The sequence below is a fragment of the Oncorhynchus gorbuscha genome, linkage group LG23, assembly GCF_021184085.1.
Source record: "Oncorhynchus gorbuscha isolate QuinsamMale2020 ecotype Even-year linkage group LG23, OgorEven_v1.0, whole genome shotgun sequence".
Lineage (NCBI taxonomy): Eukaryota > Metazoa > Chordata > Actinopteri > Salmoniformes > Salmonidae > Oncorhynchus > Oncorhynchus gorbuscha.
The window spans coordinates 16,307,586-16,330,590 of NC_060195.1; the positions used below are offsets into that span (position 1 = coordinate 16,307,586).

Genomic DNA, 23,005 nt, shown 5'->3' on the forward strand with positions numbered 1-23,005 from the left:
AGTCAATAAGATTCTTGCTACGTAGCTTAACTTTCTGAACATTCGAGACGTGTAGTCCACTTGTCATTCCAATCTCCTTTGCATTAGCGTAGCCTCTTCTGTAGCCTGTCAACTATGTGTCTGTTTATCCCTGTTCTCTCCTCTCTGCACAGACCATACAAACGCTTCTCACCGCGTGGCCGCGGCCACCCTACTCTGGTGGTCCCAGCGCGCACGACTCCACGTGGAGTTCCAGGTCTCCGGTAGCCTCTGGAACTGCCAATCTGCGGTCAACAAGGCAGAGTTCATCTCAGCCTATGCCTCCCTCCAGTCCCTCGACTTCTTGGCCCTGACGGAAACATGGATCACCACAGACAACACTGCTACTCCTACTGCTCTCTCTTCGTCCGCCCACGTGTTCTCGCACACCCCGAGAGCGTCTGGTCAGCGGGGTGGTGGCACCGGGATCCTCATCTCTCCCAAGTGGTCATTCTCTCTTTCTCCCCTTACCCATCTGTCTATCGCCTCCTTTGAATTCCATGCTGTCACAGTTACTAGCCCTTTCAAGCTTAACATCCTTATCATTTATCGCTCTCCAGGTTCCCTCGGAGAGTTCATCAATGAGCTTGATGCCTTGATAAGCTCCTTTCCTGAGGACGGCTCACCTCTCACAGTTCTGGGCGACTTTAACCTCCCCACGTCTACCTTTGACTCTTTCCTCTCTGCCTCCTTCTTTCCACTCCTCTCCTCTTTGACCTCACCCTCTCACCTTCCCCCTACTCACAAGGCAGGCAATACGCTCGACCTCATCTTTACTAGATGCTGTTCTTCCACTAACCTCATTGCAACTCCCTCCAAGTCTCCGACCACTGCCTTGTATCCTTTTCCCTCTCGCTCTCATCCAACACCTCCCACACTGCCCCTACTCGGATGGTATCGCGCCGTCCCAACCTTCGCTCTCTCTCCCCGCTACTCTCTCCTCTTCCATCCTATCATCTCTTCCCTCCGCTCAAACCTTCTCCCACCTATCTCCTGATTCTGCCTCCTCAACCCTCCTCTCCTCCCTCTCTGCATCCCTTGACTCTCTATGTCCCCTATCCTCCAGGCCGGCTCGGTCCTCCCCTCCCGCCTCCGTGGCTCGATGACTCATTGCGAGCTCACAGAACAGGGCTCCGGGCAGCCGAGCGGAAATGGAGGAAAACTCGCCTCCCTGCGGACCTGGCATCCTTTCACTCCCTCCTCTCTACATTTTCCTCCTCTGTCTCTGCTGCTAAAGCCACTTTCTACCACGCTAAATTCCAAGCATCTGCCTCTAACCCTAGGAAGCTCTTTGCCACCTTCTCCTCCCTCCTGAATCCTCCGCCCCTCCCCCCTCCTCCCTCTCTGCAGATGACTTCGTCAACCATTTTGAAAAGAAGGTCGACGACATCCGATCCTCGTTTGCTAAGTCAAACGACACCGCTGGTTCTGCTCACACTGCCCTACCCTGTGCTCTGACCTCTTTCTCCCCTCTCTCTCCAGATGAAATCTCGCGTCTTGTGACGGCCGGCCGCCCAACAACCTGCCCGCTTGACCCTATCCCCTCCTCTCTTCTCCAGACCATTTCCGGAGACCTTCTCCTTACCTCACCTCGCTCATCAACTCATCCCTGACCGTTGGCTACGTCCCTTCCGTCTTCAAGAGAGCGAGAGTTGCACCCCTTCTGAAAAACCTACACTCGATCCCTCCGATGTCAACAATTACAGACCAGTATCCCTTCTTTCTTTTCTCTCCAAAACTCTTGAACGTGCCGTCCTTGGCCAGCTCTCCCGCTATCTCTCTCTGAATGACCTTCTTGATCCAAATCAGTCAGGTTTCAAGACTAGTCATTCAACTGAGACTGCTCTCCTCTGTATCACGGAGGCGCTCCGCACTGCTAAAGCTAACTCTCTCTCCTCTGCTCTCATCCTTCTAGATCTATCGGCTGCCTTCGATACTGTGAACCATCAGATCCTCCTCTCCACCCTCTCCGAGTTGGGCATCCCCTTTAACTGTGCGTGTGCATGAACGCAATAGCCCCTAGACTGCCATACAGAATAAATACTGTATCAGCCCACGGAGAGAAGAACGAGATTTAACTTCACTCAACCCTCTAGAGTTTTCCCTGTTTCCCTGACTCTATCAAGTCTCATGTTATGTAGGCCTACATTGAACACCACACATTGGCAGCTATTGTAGGCTGAATGATAGAACAGCTATTTCTCTGGTAAAACCTCTTTGGGCTAGGGGGCAGTATTTTGACATCTGGATGAAAAGCATGCCCAAAGTAGGATATGCATATAATTGGTAGATTTGGATAGAAAACACTGATATGAACTGATATGGCAGGCAAAAACCCGAGGACAAACCATCCCCCCGCCAAAAACAATGTATAGCCTACCACTGTTTCCAATATCTGTCATGTTTATTATGAGATGAAAACCTCCCAGATTGCAGTTCCTAGGGCTTCCAATATATGTCAACAGTGTTTAGAAAGAGTTGCAGCCTTGGTTTTGGAAAAATGAGCTAGAATTTGTAGTGGCTCCCATTTTGGCTGTAGTGTTTTCATGTGCATGGATGAGAGTGCGTTCTTTGTTGTTTATCTCCGGTAAAGACAATAACAATTCTCCGTCTTACATTTTATAGTTTATTTTTGTATTAGGGTAACTGAGGTTTGATTATAAACGTTGTTTGACTTGTTTGGAGAAGTTTATTTGTAATGTTTGGGATTAATTTTGTATGCATTTTGAAGGAGGGAAACTGGTGGATTATACAATGAAGCACGCTAGTTAAAATGAGTTTTTGGGGATATAAAGAAGGACATTATCGAACAAAAATACAATTTGTGATGTAGCTGGGACCATTTGGATTGCCAAAAGAAGAAGATCTTCAAAGGTAAGGCATTTATTATATCGCTAATTTGTGGCACACCTGCCTGGTTGAAAAAATGTTTTTCATGCTTTTGTGTGCGGGGCGCTGTCCTCAGATAATCGCATGGTGTGCTTTCGCCATAAAGTCAGTGACTGGATTAACAAGAATTTTGATGTTTGGCACTTGTATTTTCATGAATGTTAAATATTTCTATTTCTGTCATTTGAATTTCGCGCTCTGCAATTTCACCGGATGTTGTCGAGGTGGATCGCTAGCAGAATGCCTGCGCAAGAAAGGTTAAAATGTTAGGTGATGCATTTGATGGTAGGCCACTCTGGTAGGTCTACATTATGATCAAATAGCCACAATAGCCGACTTGACCACTGATTTCCTCAGTGTTCATAGTAAATTCCTGAAATTTGGTCAGTGCTGAGAAAAATGAGAGGGAAAATTGCTCTTAAACATAGAGTCGGAAGTTTACATACACCTAAGACAAATACATTTAAACTCAGTTTTTCACAATTCCTGACATTTAATCCCAGTAAGAATTCACTGTTTTAAGTCAGTTAGGATCACCACTTTAATTTAAAAATGTGAAATATGTGTAGAGAGAATGATTTATTTAAGCTTTTATTTCTTTCATCACATTCCCAGTGGGTCAGAAGTTGACATACACTCAATTAGTATTTGGTAGCATTGGCTTTATTTAAATTGTTTAACTTGGGTCAAATGTTTTGGGTAGCCTTCCACAAGCTTCCCACAATAAGTTGGGTGAATTTTGGCTCATTCCTCCTGACAGAGCTGGTGTAACTGAGTCAGGTTTGTAGGTCTCCTTGCTCGCACACACTTTTTCAGTTCTGCCCACACATTTTTTATAGGATTGAGGTCAGGGCTTTGTGATGGCCATTTTTCCGCAACTTTGGAAGTATGCTCGGGGTCATTGTCCATTTGGAAGACCCATTTGCGACCAAGCTTTAACTTCCTGACTGATGGCTTGAGATGTTGTTCAATATATCCACATCATTTTCGTACCTCATGATGCCATCTTTTGTGTGAAGTGCACCAGTCCCTCCTGCAGCAAAGCACCCCCGCAACATGATGCTGCCAACCCCATGCTTCACGGTTGGGATGGTGTACTTTGGCTTGCAAGCCTACCCCTTTTTCCTCCAAACATAACGATGGTCATTATGGCCAAACGGTTCTATTTTTGTTTCATCAGACCAGAGGGCATTTCTCCAAATAGTACGATCTTTGTCCCCATGTGCAGTTGCAACCTGTAGTCTGGCGTTTTTATGGCTGTTTGGAGCAGTGGATTCTTCCTTGTGAGAGGCCTTTCAGGTTCTGTCAATATAGGACTCGTTTTACTGTGGATATAGATACATGTTTCCTCCAGCATCTTCACAAGGTCCTTTGCTGTTGTACTGGGAATGATTTGCACTTTTCGCTCCAAAGTAAGTTAATCTCTAGGAGACAGAACTCGTCTCCGTCCTGATCGGTATGACGGCTGCGTGGTCCCGTGGTGTTTATACTTGCTTACTATTGTTTGTACAGATGAACGTGGTACCTTCATGCGTTTGGAAATTGCTTCCAAGGATGAACCAGACTTGTGGAGGTGTACAATTCTTTTTCTGAGGTCTTGGCTGATTTCTTTTGATTTTCCCATGTTGTCAGGCAAAGAGGCACTGAGTTTGAAGGTAGGCCTTGAAATACATCCACAGGTACACCTCCAATTGACTCAAATTATGTCAATTAGCCTATCAGAAGCTTCGAAAGCAACAACATAATTTCTGGAATTTTCCAAGCTGTTTAAAGGCCCAGTCAATTTAATGTATGTACACTTCTGACCCACTGGAATTGTGATACAGTGAATTATAAGTGAAATAATCTGTCTGTAAACAATTGTTGAAAAAATGACTTTTGTCTTGCACAAAGTAGATGTCCTAACCGACTTGCCAAAACTATAGTTTGCTAACAAGAAATTTGTGGAGTGGTTGAAAACGAGTTTTAATGACTCCAACCTAAGTGTATGTAAATTTCCGACTTCAACTGTATAAAGAAATCTAAACAGTGTCTGATCTGGTGTAGCCTCTGGAAAGCGACAGGGTGATTGAGGGTCTTCTTCTCTATCGGAGGCACAAAAAGCAACAGCGTGATGACAACGTTGTGATTGAAGATAAGATAACAGTGATTCTCCGCCGACGCAAAGGATGAGCCTTTTATTTCATTTACCAATGACAGGGGGATCACACACACACACACACACACACACACACACACACACACACACACACACACACACACACACACACACACACACACACACACACACACACACACACACACACACACACACACACACACACACACACACACACACACACACACACACACACACACACACACACACACACACACAGTGGCTTTGAGCCTCCATCACCATAAACGACAGTAATCCATAAAACCAATTTGTTATAAACCTCCAGGCAGCGTTTTACCAACACTTCAAACACACAGAGATGGCTTTCTGTCGACTCTGCAGTAGACTACCCTCTCACTATCGGAAAAATCTCTTTGTAATAAAAACACACAGAGAGAGAGAGAGAGCTGTGGCAAGGAAGAGAGAGACAGAGAGAGACGGGAGTAAAGCAAGCTTTCAAAACCAGTGTCTCAGCACAGCAGACCAGAACACTGTGCTGTAATACACCCAACACACACACGGAGACACAGAGACACAGAGACACACAGACACACAGACACACACACACACACACACACACACACACACACACACACACACACACACACACACACACACACACACACACACACACACACACACACACACACACACACACACACACACACACACACACACACACACACACACACACACACACACACACACACACACACACACACAGAGAGAGACAGAGGCCTTAGATAACTTTTGCTGTTCCCGATAGATGAAAAGGTTCTTGATTTCATGCCAACCATTATACTCCATTCCATCCATTATTATGAGCCATGCTCCCCTCAGCAGCCTCCACTGAGGTGTGTATGTCCCACCTTGCACCACGGTGTATGAGGCCTCTACAGAGGACAGGTTGGTGATAACGGTGATGTCATCGTCTCTGCTGGAGCTCTCTATGTCAATGTTGATGGAACGTTCTATCTCCCGGTGCAGACTGGTCACCATGCCAGTAGGATAGGTTACATTGGTCAGACGACCCCCACTGTCATACCTGGAGAAGACATATAGAGGTTACTTCTCACTGTCATACCTGGAGGAGAGAGACATATAGAGGTTACTTCTCACTGTCATACCTGGAGGAGAGAGACATATAGAGGTTACTTCTCACTGTCATACCTGGAGGAGAGAGACATATAGAGGTTACTTCTCACTGTCATACCTGGTCCTTCTGTCATACCTGGTAGAGCATGGCTTCTCACTGTCATACCAGGGTAGTGGGTTACTTCTCACGGGGTCATACCTAGAGGAGTAGAGACAATGTATGCACACATGACTGGAGGAGAGAGTAGAGTCACTGTCATACCTGAGACATAAAGGTTACTTCTCACTGTCATATGGAGAGAGACATTAGGTTATTCACTTCATACCTGGAGGAGAGAGACATATAGAGGTTACTTCTCACTGTCATACCTGGAGGAGAGAGACATATAGAGGTTACTTCTCACTGTCATACCTGGAGGAGAGAGACATATAGAGGTTACTTCTCACTGTCATACCTGGAGGAGAGAGACATATAGAGGTTACTTCTCACTGTCATACCTGGAGGAGAGACATATAGAGGTTACTTCTCACTGTCATAGCCTAGAGCATGGCGCTTGAGCCAGACATATAGAGAATGTATTACTGTTCTCACTGCTAAATCATACCTGGAGAAGACATATAGAGGTTACTTCTCACTGTCATACCTGGAGGAGAGAGACATATAGAGGTTACTTCTCACTGTCATACCTTGAGGAGAGAGACATATAGAGCTTACTTCTCACTGTCATACCTGGAGGAGAGAGACATATAGAGGTTACTTCTCACTGTCATACCTGGAGGAGAGACATATAGAGGTTACTTCTCACTGTCATACCTAGAGGAGAGACATATAGAGGTTACTTCTCACTGTCATACCTGGAGAAGACATATAGAGGTTACTTCTCACTGTCATACCTAGAGGAGAGACATATAGAGGTTACTTCTCACTGTCATACCTGGAGAAGACATATAGAGGTTACTTCTCACTGTCATACCTGGAGGAGAGAGACATATAGAGGTTACTTCTCACTGTCATACCTGGAGGAGAGAGACATATAGAGGTTACTTCTCACTGTCATACCTAGAGGAGAGACATATAGAGGTTACTTCTTACTGTCATACCTGGAGGAGAGAGACATATAGAGGTTACTTCTCACTGTCATACATGGAGGAGAGAGACATATAGAGGTTACTTCTCACTGTCATACCTAGAGGAGAGAGACATATAGAGGTTACTTCTCACTGTCATACCTGGAGGAGAGACATATAGAGGTTACTTCTCACTGTCATGCCTGGAGGAGAGAGACATATAGAGGTTACTTCTCACTGTCATACCTGGAGGAGAGACATATAGATGTTACTTCTCACTGTCATGCCTAGAGGAGAGACATATAGACGTTACTTCTCACTGTCATACCTGGAGGAGAGACATATAGAGGTTACTTCTCACTGTCATACCTAGAGGAGAGACATATAGACGTTACTTCTCACTGTCATACCTAGAGGAGAGACATATAGACGTTACTTCTCACTGTCATACCTAGAGGAGAGACATATAGACGTTACTTCTCACTGTCATACCTAGAGGAGGGAGACAAATATAAGTTACTTCTCACTGTCATACCTGGAGGAGGGAGACAAATATAAGTTACTTCTCACTATCATACCTGGAGGAGGGAGACAAATATAAGTTACTTCTCACTGTCATACCTGGAGGAGGGAGACAAATATAAGTTACTTCTCACTATCATACCTGGAGGAGGGAGACAAATATAAGTTACTTCTCACTGTCATACCTGGAGAAGGGAGACAAATATAAGTTACTTCTCACTATCATACCTGGAGGAGGGAGACAAATATAAGTTACTTCTCACTATCATACCTGGAGGAGGGAGACAAATATAAGTTACTTCTCACTGTCAAATCTGAGAAGATGGGGACAACTAGTGAAAAAATGTAGTTATGCAATCATTGCATCCACACTGTTTACGTGCATCAATGAGCGTCTGCGTAGCCAGGTGCTAAAATAGAACTTGGTTCTATTTGTGACGCTTGATGAGCTGCATGTCCCGCCTCTCCCATCTCCTCATTGGTTTTAGGAGCATATACCACGTGGGTGGTTGAATGATGAACTGAGGTCCACACTCCAGTCCAGTTGGTAGTGGTAATGCACCTTAAAGTTGGTTGCCAACCAGCATATAAAGTCCACAGAAGAAGAAGCCTGAAGGAGGAGAGGCTGCTAGAAACATCTGTGGATTAATTGTCAGAGTATGGGACCTTGTGCATTTCAGGTAAAATTAAAACCCAATGTTTATTTTCCAGGACAAATTAGCTAGCAACAGCAAGCTAGCTAGCTAAATTGCCATGAATATTGAATGCTTTTCGACGTCTCCTCTCCTCTCCTCTCCTCTCCTCTCCTCTCCTCTCCTCTCCTCTCCTCTCCTCTCCTCTCCTCTCCTCTCCTCTCCTCTCCTCTCCTCTCCTCTCCTCTCCTCTCCTCTCCTCTCCTCTCCTCTCCTCTCCTCTCCTCTCACAGTTTACAGAGGAGTGCTGCGAATAGCTGGTCTCTGTGGATTTCTCTTAACATGGCAGACATCGGAACAGCAAAAACGGTGTGTGTGTGTGTATGTATGTGTGTGTGTGTGTGTGTGTGTGCAGTTACAAAAGCAAACCACTATGGACCTCTAACAACTGTCAGTTCTGTGAGCTCTGACTGAAGCAAACTCGAGGGTGCAGCGACAGAAGTAAACTCCAGGGGGCAGCAGTGGGCTGTGAACAAATCCTAGCTACAGTAGCTGTGTGCTAGGCAATGCAGCTATGAGACCCTGAGTTCCGCTGTAGTTTTAGCTTTTGACAGATGCATAAAAAAACACCCCCACATCCCACTCACTGGTAGAAGGTGGTCCATCCGGTCTCGTCAGCCTTGGTGGCCAGTAGTCCTGTACTCCCAGAGTACCCCAGTAGGGCCACCTCCTGTCCCTGGGCTGAGACACTCTTCAGCCCCCCAGCAGGGTCCAAACCCAGGGTCACCACCTGGTTCTCCGGCAGTAACACCAGTCTGAGGAGGCCAGAACTCCCCCCCTGGCCCAGACCCTCTCTTCTCACCCTGAGAGTGTTGTTGCAGTTGTCCACCACCGTGGCTAGCTCTCTGTCCGGCCCGTAGGTGAAGTTATATAGCGGTTCTCCCGTGACCAGACTCACGGTCTGTAGATGTTGACCGTCACCGTTGAACACATAGAGCTCCTGTTCCCGTGGAGACGCGACTTCGTATTGTCCCATCATCGATCCTGATCCTGAGGCGGATGGCCCGGGCCGATTGGCTCGCACAGCTCTGATGCGTATGTTGTTAAGATCGGCGATGAAGAGCGTTCCGTCGGGTGAGACGGCGAGCGAGGCGGGGCAGTTGAGGCCGGCGTCGGGTGCGTAGCCGTCATCGCCATGGAAACAGTTGCAGTTAACGTCATTCTTGCAGTCACAGTCCGAAGAGGTGCCGGCTAGCAGAGAGATCTCACCATTAGTGGACACCTGAATAAGAGGAGAACGAGAGGAAAAACAGGTTTTAGAATAGAGATGGAAGAAAGACAGGTTGAGAATAGAGATGGAGGAAAGACAGGTTTTAGAATAGAGATGGAGGAAAGAGAGGTTTTAGAATAGAGATGGAGGAAACAGGTTTTAGAATAGAGATGGAGGAAAGAGAGGTTTTAGAATAGAGATGGAGGAAAGAGAGGTTTTAGAATAGAGATGGAGGAAAGACAGGTTTTAGAATAGAGATGGAGGAAAGAGAGGTTTTAGAATAGAGATGGAGGAAAGACAGGTTTTAGAATAGAGATGGAGGAAACACAGGTTTTAGAATAGAGATGGAGGAAACACAGGTTTTAGAATAGAGATGGAGGAAAGACAGGTTTTAGAATAGAGATGGAGGAAAGACAGGTTTTAGAATAGAGATGGAGGAAACACAGGTTTTAGAATAGAGATGGAGGAAAGACAGGTTTTAGAATAGAGATGGAGGAAAGACAGGTTTTAGAATAGAGATGGAGGAAAGACAGGTTTTAGAATAGAGATGGAGGAAAGACAGGTTTTAGAATAGAGATGGAGGAAAGACAGGTTTTAGAATAGAGATGGAGGAAAGAAAGGTTTTAGAATAGAGATGGAGGAAACACAGGTTTTAGGATAGAGATGGAGGAAAGACAGGTTTTAGAATAGAGATGGAGGAAAGACAGGTTTTAGAATAGAGATGGAGGAAAGAGAGGTTTTAGAATAGAGATGGAGGAAAGACAGGTTTTAGAATAGAGATGGAGGAAAGAGAGGTTTTAGAATAGAGATGGAGGAAAGACAGGTTTTAGAATAGAGATGGAGGAAAGAAAGGTTTTAGAATAGAGATGGAGGAAACACAGGTTTTAGAATAGAGATGGAGGAAAGACAGGTTTTAGAATAGAGATGGAGGAAAGAGAGGTTTTAGAATAGAGATGGAGGAAAGAGAGGTTTTAGAATAGAGATGGAGGAAAGACAGGTTTTAGAATAGAGATGGAGGAAAGACAGGTTTTAGAATAGAGATGGAGGAAAGACAGGTTTTAGAATAGAGATGGAGGAAAGACAGGTTTTAGAATAGAGATGGAGGAAAGACAGGTTTTAGAATAGAGATGGAGGAAAGACAGGTTTTAGAATAGAGATGGAGGAAAGAAAGGTTTTGGAATAGAGATGGAGGAAACACAGGAATAGAGATGGAGGAAAGAAAGGTTTTAGAATAGAGATGGAGGAAAGACAGGTTTTAGAATAGATGGAGGAAAGACAGGTTTTAGATAGAGATGGAGGAAAGACAGGTTTTAGAATAGAGATGGAGGAGGTTTTAGAATAGAGATGGAGGAAAGAGAGGTTTTAGAATAGAGATGGAGGAAAGACAGGTTTTAGAATAGAGATGGAGGAAAGAGAGGTTTTAGAATAGAGATGGAGGAAAGACAGGTTTTAGAATAGAGATGGAGGAAAGAAAGGTTTTAGAATAGAGATGGAGGAAACACAGGTTTTAGAATAGAGATGGAGGAAAGACAGGTTTTAGAATAGAGATGGAGGAAAGACAGGTTTTAGAATAGAGATGGAGGAAAGAGAGGTTTTAGAATAGAGATGGAGGAAAGACAGGTTTTAGAATAGAGATGGAGGAAAGAGGTTTTAGAATAGAGATGGAGGAAAGACAGGTTTTAGAATAGAGATGGAGGAAAGTGAGGTTTTAGAATAGAGATGGAGGAAAGACAGGTTTTAGAATAGAGATGGAGGAAAGACAGGTTTTAGAATAGAGATGGAGGAAAGACAGGTTTTAGAATAGAGATGGAGGAAAGAGAGGTTTTAGAATATAGATGGAGGAAAGAAAAGTGAAGTTTCAAGTTTTTAATTTCACGTACAGTGAAATGCCTTTCAAGGTCCAAACCCAACAAAGCAGTAAGGTGAAGTTACTGTGTTTAATGTAAAAATAAACCTGTGTTGTCGTACCTGTCTGACGCGGTTGATTTTCTTCTCGTCCGTCTCAGCGATGTAGAGAACTCCGGTGTGAGACAGGGCGATGGCTGTCGCGCTCTCCAACGCAGCATGGATGGCAAGCTTACTCAGGCTATAGTCTATACCTGGAACCTGACAATGCATGGGCCGCCCTGCTATGATGCTCACCTGGGGGGCAATAATGTTAGATAATAATACACATACGGGAATAGCATCATGATGTTGTTTATATCACAATAACCGCTTGTATCGCAATAACTGACTATATAGCGATAACTGATTATATATTAATAACTGATTATATGGTGATAACTAATTATATGTTGATAACTGATTATATAGTAATAACTGATTATATGGTGATAACTGATTATATATTAATAACTGATTATATGGTGATAACTGATTATATATATATAGTGATAACTGATTATATATATAGTGATAACTGATTATATATTAATAACTGATTATATATATAGTGATAACTGATTATATAGTGATAACTGATTATATAGTAATAACTGATTATATATTGATAACTGATTATATAGTGATAGCTGATTATATATATGGTGATAACTGATTATATATTAATAACTGATTATATAGTGATAACGGATTATATAGTGATAACTGATTATATAGTGATAACTGATTATATTGTGATAACTGATCATATATATAGTGATAACTGATTATATATATGGTGATCACTGATTATATGGTTATAACTGATTATATAGTAATAACTGATTATATGGTAATAACTGATTATATAGTAATAACTGATTATATAGTAATAACTGATTATATGGTAATAACTGATTTTATAGTGATAACTGATTATATAGTAATAACTGATTATATGGTAATAACTGATTATATAGTAATAACTGATGATATAGTGATAACTGATTATATGGTAATAACTGATTATATAGTAATAACTGATTATATGGTAATAACTGATTATATAGTGATAACTGATTATATAGTAATAACTGATTATATAGTAATAACTGATTATATGGTAATAACTGATTATATAGTAATAACTGATTATATAGTGATAACTGATTATATATATAGTGATAACTGATTATATATATAGTGATAGCTGATTATATATATGGTGATAACTGATTATATAGTAGTAACTGATTATATATATAGTGATAGCTGATTATATATATGGTGATAACTGATTATATATATGGTGATAACTGATTATATAGTAATAACTGATTATATAGTGATAACTGATTATATAGTAATAACTGATTATATGGTAATAACTGATTATATAGTGATAACTGATTATATAGTAATAACTGATTATATAGTAATAACTGATTATATGGTAATAACTGATTATATAGTAATAACTGATTATATAGTGATAACTGATTATATAGTGATAACTGATTATATATATAGTGATAACTGATTATATATATAGTGATAGCTGATTATATATATAGTGATAGCTGATTATATATATGGTGATAACTGATTATATATTAATAACTGATTATATAGTGATAACTGATTATATAGTAATAACTGATTATATGGTAATAACTGATTATATAGTAATAACTGATTATATGGTAATAACTGATTATATAGTGATAACTGATTATATAGTAATAACTGATTATATAGTAATAACTGATTATATAGTGATAACTGATTATATATATAGTGATAACTGATTATATATATAGTGATAGCTGATTATATATATGGTGATAACTGATTATATAGTGATAACTGATTATATATATAGTGATAGCTGATTATATATATGGTGATAACTGATTATATAGTAATAACTGATTATATATATGGTGATAACTGATTATATAGTGATAACTGATTATATATTAATAACTGATTATATGGTAATAACTGATTATATAGTGATAACTGATTATATAGTAATAACTGATTATATAGTAATAACTGATTATATGGTAATAACTGATTATATAGTAATAACTGATTATATAGTGATAACTGATTATATAGTGATAACTAATTATATATATAGTGATAACTGATTATATATATAGTGATAGCTGATTATATATATGGTGATAACTGATTATATAGTGATAACTGATTATATATTAATAACTGATTATATAGTGATAACGGATTATATAGTGATAACTGATTATATAGTGATAACTGATTATATTGTGATAACTGATTATATATATAGTGATAGCTGATTATATATTAATAACTGATTATATATATGGTGATAACTGATTATATAGTGATAACTGCTTATATATTAATAACTGATTATATATATGGTGATAACTGATTATATAGTGATAACTGATTATATGGTAATAACTGATTATATAGTAATTACTGATTATATGGTAATAACTGGTTATATAGTAATAACTGATTATATATATATGGTAATAACTGATTATATAGTGATAACTGATTATGTAGTGATAACTAATTATATATATGGTAATAACTGATTATATAGTAATAACTGATTATATATTGATAACTGATTATATATTAATAACTGATTATATATATATGGTGATAACTGATTATATAGTAATAACTGATTATATATATAGTGATAACTGATTATATATTAATAACTGATTATATATTAATAACTGATTATATATTAATAACTGATTATATAGTGATAACTGATTATATATTAATAACTGATTATATATATGGTGATAACTGATTATATATTAATAACTGATTATATATATGGTGATAACTGATTATATAGTGATAACTGATTATATAGTAATAACTGATTATATATTAATAACTGATTATATAGTGATAACTGATTATATATTAATAACTGATTATATATATGGTAATAACTGATTATATAGTGATAACTGATTATATGGTAATAACTGATTATATAGTAATAACTGATTATATATATGGTAATAACTGATTATATAGTGATAACTGATTATGTAGTGATACCTGATTATATATATGGTAATACCTGATTATATATTAATAACTGATTATATATATGGTGATAACTGATTATATAGAGATAACTGATTATATGGTAATAACTGATTATATAGTGATAACTGATTATATATATATGGTGATAACTGATTATATAGTGATAACTGATTATATAGTAATAACTGATTATATGGTAATAACTGATTATATGGTGATAACTGATTATATAGTGATAACTGATTATATATATATATGGTAATAACTGATTATATGGTGACACCTGATTATATATATGGCAATAACTGATTATATAGTGATAACTGATTATATGGTAATAACTGATTATATGGTGATAACTGATTATATAGTAATATCTGGTTATATAGTAATAACTGATTATATAGTGATAACTGATTATATAGTGATAACTGATTATATATATGGTAATAACGGATTATATAGTGATAACTGATTATATAGTGATAACTGATTATAGTGATAACTGATTATATAGTGATAACTGATTATATAGTGATAACTGATTATATAGTGATAACTGATTATATATATGGTAATAACTGATTATATAGTGATAGCTGATTATATAGTGATAACTAATTATATATATGGTAATAACTGATTATATAGTAATAACTGATTATATATTGATAACTGATTATATATTAATAACTGATTATATATATATGGTGATAACTGATTATATAGTAATAACTGATTATATATATAGTGATAACTGATTATATATTAATAACTGATTATATATTAATAACTGATTATATATTAATAACTGATTATATAGTGATAACTGATTATATATTAATAACTGATTATATATATGGTGATAACTGATTATATATTAATAACTGATTATATATATGGTGATAACTGATTATATAGTGATAACTGATTATATAGTAATAACTGATTATATATTAATAACTGATTATATAGTGATAACTGATTATATATTAATAACTGATTATATATATGGTAATAACTGATTATATAGTGATAACTGATTATATGGTAATAACTGATTATATAGTAATACCTGATTATATATATGGTAATAACTGATTATATAGTGATAACTGATTATGTAGTGATACCTGATTATATATATGGTAATACCTGATTATATATTAATAACTGATTATATATATGGTGATAACTGATTATATAGAGATAACTGATTATATGGTAATAACTGATTATATAGTGATAACTGATTATATATATATGGTGATAACTGATTATATAGTGATAACTGATTATATAGTAATAACTGATTATATGGTAATAACTGATTATATGGTGATAACTGATATAGTGATATATATAGTGATAACTGATTATATATATATATGGTAATAACTGATTATATGGTGACACCTGATTATATATATGGCAATAACTGATTATATAGTGATAACTGATTATATGGTAATAACTGATTATATGGTGCTAACTGATTATATAGTAATATCTGGTTATATAGTAATAACTGATTATATAGTGATAACTGATTATATAGTGATAACTGATTATATATATGGTAATAACGGATTATATAGTGATAACTGATTATATAGTGATAACTGATTATATAGTGATAACTGATTATATATATGGTAATAACTGATTATATAGTGATAGCTGATTATATAGTGATAACCGATTATATAGTGATAACTGATTATATAGTGATAACTGATTATATATATGGTAATAACTGATTATATAGTGATAACTGATTATATAGTGATAACTGATTATATAGTGATAACTGATTATATAGTGATAACTGATTATATATATGGTAATAACTGATTATATAGTGATAACTGATTATATATATAGTGATAACTGATTATATAGTGATAACTGATTATATAGTAATAACTGATTATATGGGGTCAGTTGTTTATATTACGATAGTTGCTTAGTCACAATAACTGCTTATATGATGATAATTGATATGGAACGAAGCTCACTTGGTGGTTCTCAGTGATGCGCAGGATGACGTTGTTCTCCAGGACGTACAGAGAGTTATCCATGGGGTTTACTGCCAGGTCTGTGGGCCACTCCAGACGCACCTGATAAACACAACAACAAACAGATCCAGGGTTGATCACCAAAGAGACATGACTAATATTTTCAAAGTTTTACAGGAGACAGAAAACAAAGCCTTGGTTGATAGCGTTCATCGCATGTAACCCAGACCAGGTTGTTTTAAACCCCTCAAGTTGAAATGGACACTTGTGTCTTTTTGGCTCCAACAAAATTAAGACCCTCTCTCCCTACCTACCTGGCTGACGTCCATGCTAGCGTCACAGCTGAGTGGTCGTATTGCGGTCAGGTCATTAGCGCCCAGTAGAGTGGAGATGATCCCGTTTTGGTCAACTTTACGGATCATAGTGGCGTCCACAAAATACACCAGACCATTCTGATCCACAGCAATACCTGGAGAAACATACAGACACTTCATCAGACCATTCTGATCCACAGCAATACCTGAAGAAACATACAGACACTTCATCAGACCATTCTGATCCACAGCAATACCTGGAGAAACATACAGACACTTCATCAGACCATTCTGATCCACAGCAATACCTGGAGAAACATACACACACTTCATCAGACCATTCTGATCCACAGCAATACCTGGAGAAACATACAGACACTTCATCAGACCATTCTGATCCACAGCAATACCTGGAGAAACATACACACACTTCATCAGACCATTCTGATCCACAGCAATACCTGGAGAAACACACACACACTTCATGAGACCATTCTGATCCACAGCAATACCTGGAGAAACATACACACACTTCATCAGACCATTCTGATCTACAGCAATACCTGGAGAGAAACACACACACACACACACACACACACACACACACACACACACACACACACACACACACACACACACACACACACACACACACACACACACACACACACACACACACACACACACACACACACACACACACACACACACATCATCAGACCATTCTTATCCACAGAAATACCTAGAGAAACACACACACAATACCTGGGAGGTGGAAGGAGGAAATTTTACAATTGAAGTTTTAATTGGCCTTAATACGTGAGTGGGTACAGAATAAATACATTCGGACAACAAATGTTATTTTATAAGATGCTGCAACTTAATAATCAGTAACTTATCTCAGGATGATGAGTTGTATTGACCTTGTATATAATGTGTAGCATTTGTTGACCTTGTAGCATTAGTTTACAAAGTACCCCGCGGGTAACATTAGTCTGTGTACTTACAGTTTCTGTTTGCGAGGAAAGAGATATATGATATATTTATCATCGGCTACGTGTCAGTGGTGTCACTCTGGCCATTGCAGGCAGGCAGACACACACACAGATAAATAGACAGACAGTTGTGTCTGCTCTCGAGCACACCACCGCAAATATAATTCTCCCAGAAAGACTGATGTACACACAGGCAGACAGGTAGGCAGAGAGACAGACTGATGTACAGACAGACAGACAGACATAGACACAGACAGGCAGACAGACAGAGACAGACAGAAAGGCTGACAGAGAGACAGGCAGACAGACTGATCTACACACAGACAGGCAGACAGACAGAGACAGACAGGTAGACAGACTGATGTACAGACAGACAGACATGGACACAGACAGGCAGACAGACAGAGACAGACAGAAAGGCTGACAGAGAGACAGGCAGACAGACTGAACTACACACAGACAGGCAGACAGACAGAGACAGACAGACAGGAAGACAGAGAGACAGGTAGACAGACAGATGTACAGACAGACCTTTGGTAGGAGAATACGAGAGGGAGGCAGAGAGGATGAGAGGATGAAAGGAGAGCTGGGGGAAAGAGAGAAAGGAATAGCAGTGATGGATATAAGCAATGCCATGGAATGGATGTAGGAGAAGAGAAGGAGAGGGGGAACAGGGTGTCTTTGAACAGATAAGGACTAGCACACAGGGGAAGGAGGGAAAGAGACAGAGAGAGGCCAGTGACAGAGAGCTGGAGGGATAGGAAGAGACAGACAGAGATCTGGAGGGATAGGAAGAGACAGACAGAGAGCTGGAGGGATAGGAAGAGACAGACAGAGAGAGGCCAGTGACAGAGAGCTGGAGGGATAGGAAGAGACAGACAGAGAGCTGGAGGGATAGGAAGAGACAGAGAGAGAGAGGCCAGGGCAGGCTGAAAAGTGCTGGCTGGCTTTGTATCTGTCTGGCAGGAGATGTGCACACACACACACACACACACAAAACATACAACACACACACTGAGGAAATGTGACAGGGTGACATCTTTGACAGTTTGGTGTCAGTGTTCTTTTTGATGCAGGCTTCATCACGTCATCCTACCTTCAGCTGTAATCTGGTTTATAACCTCCTTCTGCTTCTGCCCTGCTTTACTTCCACTACAGTTAGTTTCACCATCAGTGTTCTGATATAGAAAAGGACAGATATCACTACTACTTTCACGACTAGATCATTATGACCAGCATTTCATTAGTGTAGTACAGACGTCCCTTCCTTACTAGTTACACTTTGGAGCTCATGGGGGTACTCTCTGTGGCTTAGCCTTCAAGGTTGGAAGATCTCTTTGTGTGTGTGTGTGTGTGTGTGTGTTTGTGTGTGTGTATGTGTGTGTGTGTTCCTCTGCTCCTCACCTTTGGGGCTCATCAGTGTTGCCTCAGTAGCTTTGCCTCCATCCCCACAGCGCTCGTCGAAGGGCAGACACTGCTCTCCCGTCCCAGCAACCACCTCTGAGCTGTCCGACAGCAGCCGCCCGCCCGTCAGCAAGCGCACACGGTAGATATGCCGCGAATTGGTATCCGAGATCAACAACGCCCCCGTTACCGGGTCAATGGCCAGGAAGTACTTATGAGTGGGGTTGTTACTGTAGGACGGAGAGAGAACAATAAAGTTATTGAAATTTGAATTAGATTGGAAAAAACAACTAAGATTAAAACAATATTTCCCAGGGGCAATTTAACAATCTTTGTGATTAAAGTAACTCTAAATTACTGCTATTTCACTTATTAGCTTGGAATTTGTAATTTAACCATCTTACCTGTGTCTGAAATCTTTGTTCCTTCAAAGAATAAGAAGACAGAAAAAACAACCCAGAACAAATGTTAATGTGTTGTGTCTGAGGGAACAACAGAACGACAGAGAGAGTTAGCAGTGGAGTGGTGAGGGAACAGCACAGTTAAATATGGATAAAAACACCCAGGAGATATAAGAACTAGTGCAGTGTATAATTCTACTTCAATCACACTGTCCCCCGAGCACTCCCTGCTTTCATTACAACCTCACTGAATCTTTTCCAACATGTTCTATATCCTACACACTATTCCTCTCCTCTGTCCTCTCCCTCCTCCTCTCCTCTTTTCCTTCACTCCTCCTCCTCTCCCCCTCCTCCCTCACGTATCTTCCTCTTCTCCCCCTCTCATTCCCTTTCCTCCATCACCCCTCCTCCCACCAGTCCCACTCTCTTCCTCTCTCCTTTTCTCTCCCCATCCCACTCCTCTCCTCTCCCAACCTGACTTCTTCCCCATCTTCTTCTCTCCTCCCTCCATGCATACCTCAGTTCCAGTATGCCCGTGGTATTGAGCGAGGGGTAGACCCTGCGTATGAAGTTCAGGTCTCCCACGTAGAGGCTCCCGTCGATGCCTGTTGCCAGGGCTACGGGGGCCAGTAGCTTGTTGCTGTCGGCGAGGCCGTTACAGCTGGGGCAGGAGATAGAGCGTCGACGGCCGTTCCCCATTACACTGCTGATCACAGGGGGCTGCTGTGACACAAACACGTTCTCACCACTACCCTTATGGAGAATACCTAGGGGGGGGAGGGAGGGAGGGGGGAGGGAGGGAGGGGGAGACAGGGAGGGAGACAGGGAGGGAGACAGAGAGGGAGGGAGGGAGACAGGGAGGGAGGAATTAATTAATTCATTTTGTTTGAGAAAAACCCCCACATACTATTAATTCTGCCAAATTAAATGTGTGTGTGTGATGTTGAGAAGATGTTGTGTATGTGTGTTGAGATGATGGGGTGTGTTTGTGTGTGTGTTGAGATGACAGTGTGTGTGTGTATATATGTATACTGAACAAAAATATATACGCAACATGTAAAGTGTTGGCCTATATTTCATGAGCTGAAATAAAAGATCGCAGAAGTTTTGGAAAAATAAGTTTTGAACAGTCATCCAACCTGTAATTCCAAGTCAGGAACTGGCCTCTTTCTAGAGCTCTGACCTTAAGCCCACTGACGTCATGATTCAACCTGTTTTTTTCCGAATTCCCAGTTGACCATAAATCCAGAGAATGACAGACTTTGATGACAAAGTTTTATGACAACATTTTCCAAGAAGGTCCGCCCCCTTCCTGTTCAAGTGAGCTCAGCACAACAAGGTGAGTCCAAAAATGTATTGTATGCTGCTGCATAAATGATGTAATATGCCAAGTCCAATAGGTTCACCACTGAAGACCGAGGCCCAATAGGTTCACCACTGAAGACCAAGGCCCAATAGGTTCACTACTGTACTAACCTGTCACACGCTGAAGACCTAGGTTCAATAGGTTCACCACTGAAGACAGAGGCCCAATAGGTTCACTACTGTACTAACCTGTCACACGCTGAAGACCGAGGCCCAATAGGTTCACTACTGTACTAACCTGTCACACGCTGAAGACCGAGGTTCAATAGGTTCACTACTGTACTAACCTGTCACACGCTGAAGACTGAGGCCCAATAGGTTCACTACTGTACTAACCTGTCTATAATAGATATAAAGAATTACAGTTTCATCCTGTCTCCCCTTTCCCTTTTCCTACCAGTGAGTTAAGGAAATTGTACAGAGTTTGAGGATATTTTTCTATTAAAGTGAATGACAGTAATGTTATGAGTAAAGTAGGTAGGATTCCAGGTTTCAATAGGCCATAAGATATACATGTTTCAAGAAAGGAGTATATTTGGCATTTTACATTTTTTGTGTGCTTTTATGCGCTGACTGAAAGAAACTGATAATTCTGAGTTGTTTAGTCTGTTGGCCTCGGCTGGTCTGGGTAAGAATTACGTGTCCTCACTGTCTGAGAGTGAGTCAAGACCGAGTCAAGACCGAGTCAAGACCGAGTCAATACCGAGTCAAGACCGAGTAAAAATGTATCCGCCACTGACACCGAGACAAGACCGAAACACCCTATGTGGTCTCGAGACTGGTATTGAGTATTACAACACTGCCAACCGGCTTCACTACTACAGACCAGGTGTAACCACCCCAGCCCAGGACCTCCACATCCGGCTTCACAACCACAGACCAGGTGTAACCACCCCAGTCCAGGACCTCCACATCCGGCTTCACTACTACAGACCAGGTGTAACCACCCCAGCCCAGGACCTCCACATCCGGCTTCACAACCACAGACCAGGTGTAACCACCCCAGTCCAGGACCTCCACATCCGGCTTCACTACTACAGACCACGTGTAACCACCCCAGTCCAGGACCTCTACATCCGGCTTCACTACTACAGACCACGTGTAACCACCCCAGTCCAGGACCTCTACATCCGGCTTCACTACTACAGACCACGTGTAACCACCCCAGTCCAGGACCTCTACATCCGGCTTCACTACTACAGACCATGTGTAACCACCCCAGTCCAGGACCTCCACATCCGGCTTCACTACTACAGACCAGGTGTAACCACCCCAGTCCAGGACCTCCACATCCGGCTTCACTACTACAGACCACGTGTAACCACCCCAGTCCAGGACCTCTACATCCGGCTTCACTACTACAGACCAGGTGTAACCAACCCAGTCCAGGACCTCCACATCCGGCTTCACTACTACAGACCACGTGTAACCACCCCAGTCCAGGACCTCCACATCCGGCTTCACTACTACAGACCACGTGTAACCACCCCAGTCCAGGACCTCTACATCCGGCTTCACTACTACAGACCAGGTGTAACCACCCCAGTCCAGGACCTCCACATCCGGCTTCACAACCACAGACCAGGTGTAACCACCCCAGTCCAGGACCTCCACATCCGGCTTCACTACTACAGACCAGGTGTAACCACCCCAGTCCAGGACCTCTACATCCGGCTTCACTACTACAGACCAGGTGTAACCACCCCAGTCCAGGACCTCCACATCCGCTTCACTACTACAGCTTCACTACTACAGACCACGTGTAACCACCCCAGTCCAGGACCTCTACATCCGGCTTCACTACTACAGACCAGGTGTAACCAACCCAGTCCAGGACCTCTACATCCGGCTTCACTACTACAGACCAGGTGTAACCACCCCAGTCCAGGAC

The 23,005-nt window shown here is 40.7% G+C and overlaps 1 protein-coding gene across 1 annotated transcript in view; it reads right to left on the reverse strand.

The window, feature by feature from the left end:
• Nucleotides 1–23,005, reverse strand: part of LOC124010625 (teneurin-2-like) — a 170,003-nt gene that overhangs the window by 18,951 nt on the left and 128,047 nt on the right. Inside the window, exons 20-27 of the mRNA XM_046323296.1 lie at nucleotides 20,267–20,516; nucleotides 19,753–19,773; nucleotides 19,349–19,578; nucleotides 16,950–17,104; nucleotides 16,636–16,737; nucleotides 11,621–11,794; nucleotides 9,030–9,664; nucleotides 5,935–6,110 (exon numbers count right to left, since the gene is read on the reverse strand). Of these exons, the coding sequence (XP_046179252.1) occupies nucleotides 5,935–6,110; nucleotides 9,030–9,664; nucleotides 11,621–11,794; nucleotides 16,636–16,737; nucleotides 16,950–17,104; nucleotides 19,349–19,578; nucleotides 19,753–19,773; nucleotides 20,267–20,516 (1,743 nt within the window). The remainder of the gene's footprint in view (nucleotides 1–5,934; nucleotides 6,111–9,029; nucleotides 9,665–11,620; nucleotides 11,795–16,635; nucleotides 16,738–16,949; nucleotides 17,105–19,348; nucleotides 19,579–19,752; nucleotides 19,774–20,266; nucleotides 20,517–23,005) is intronic.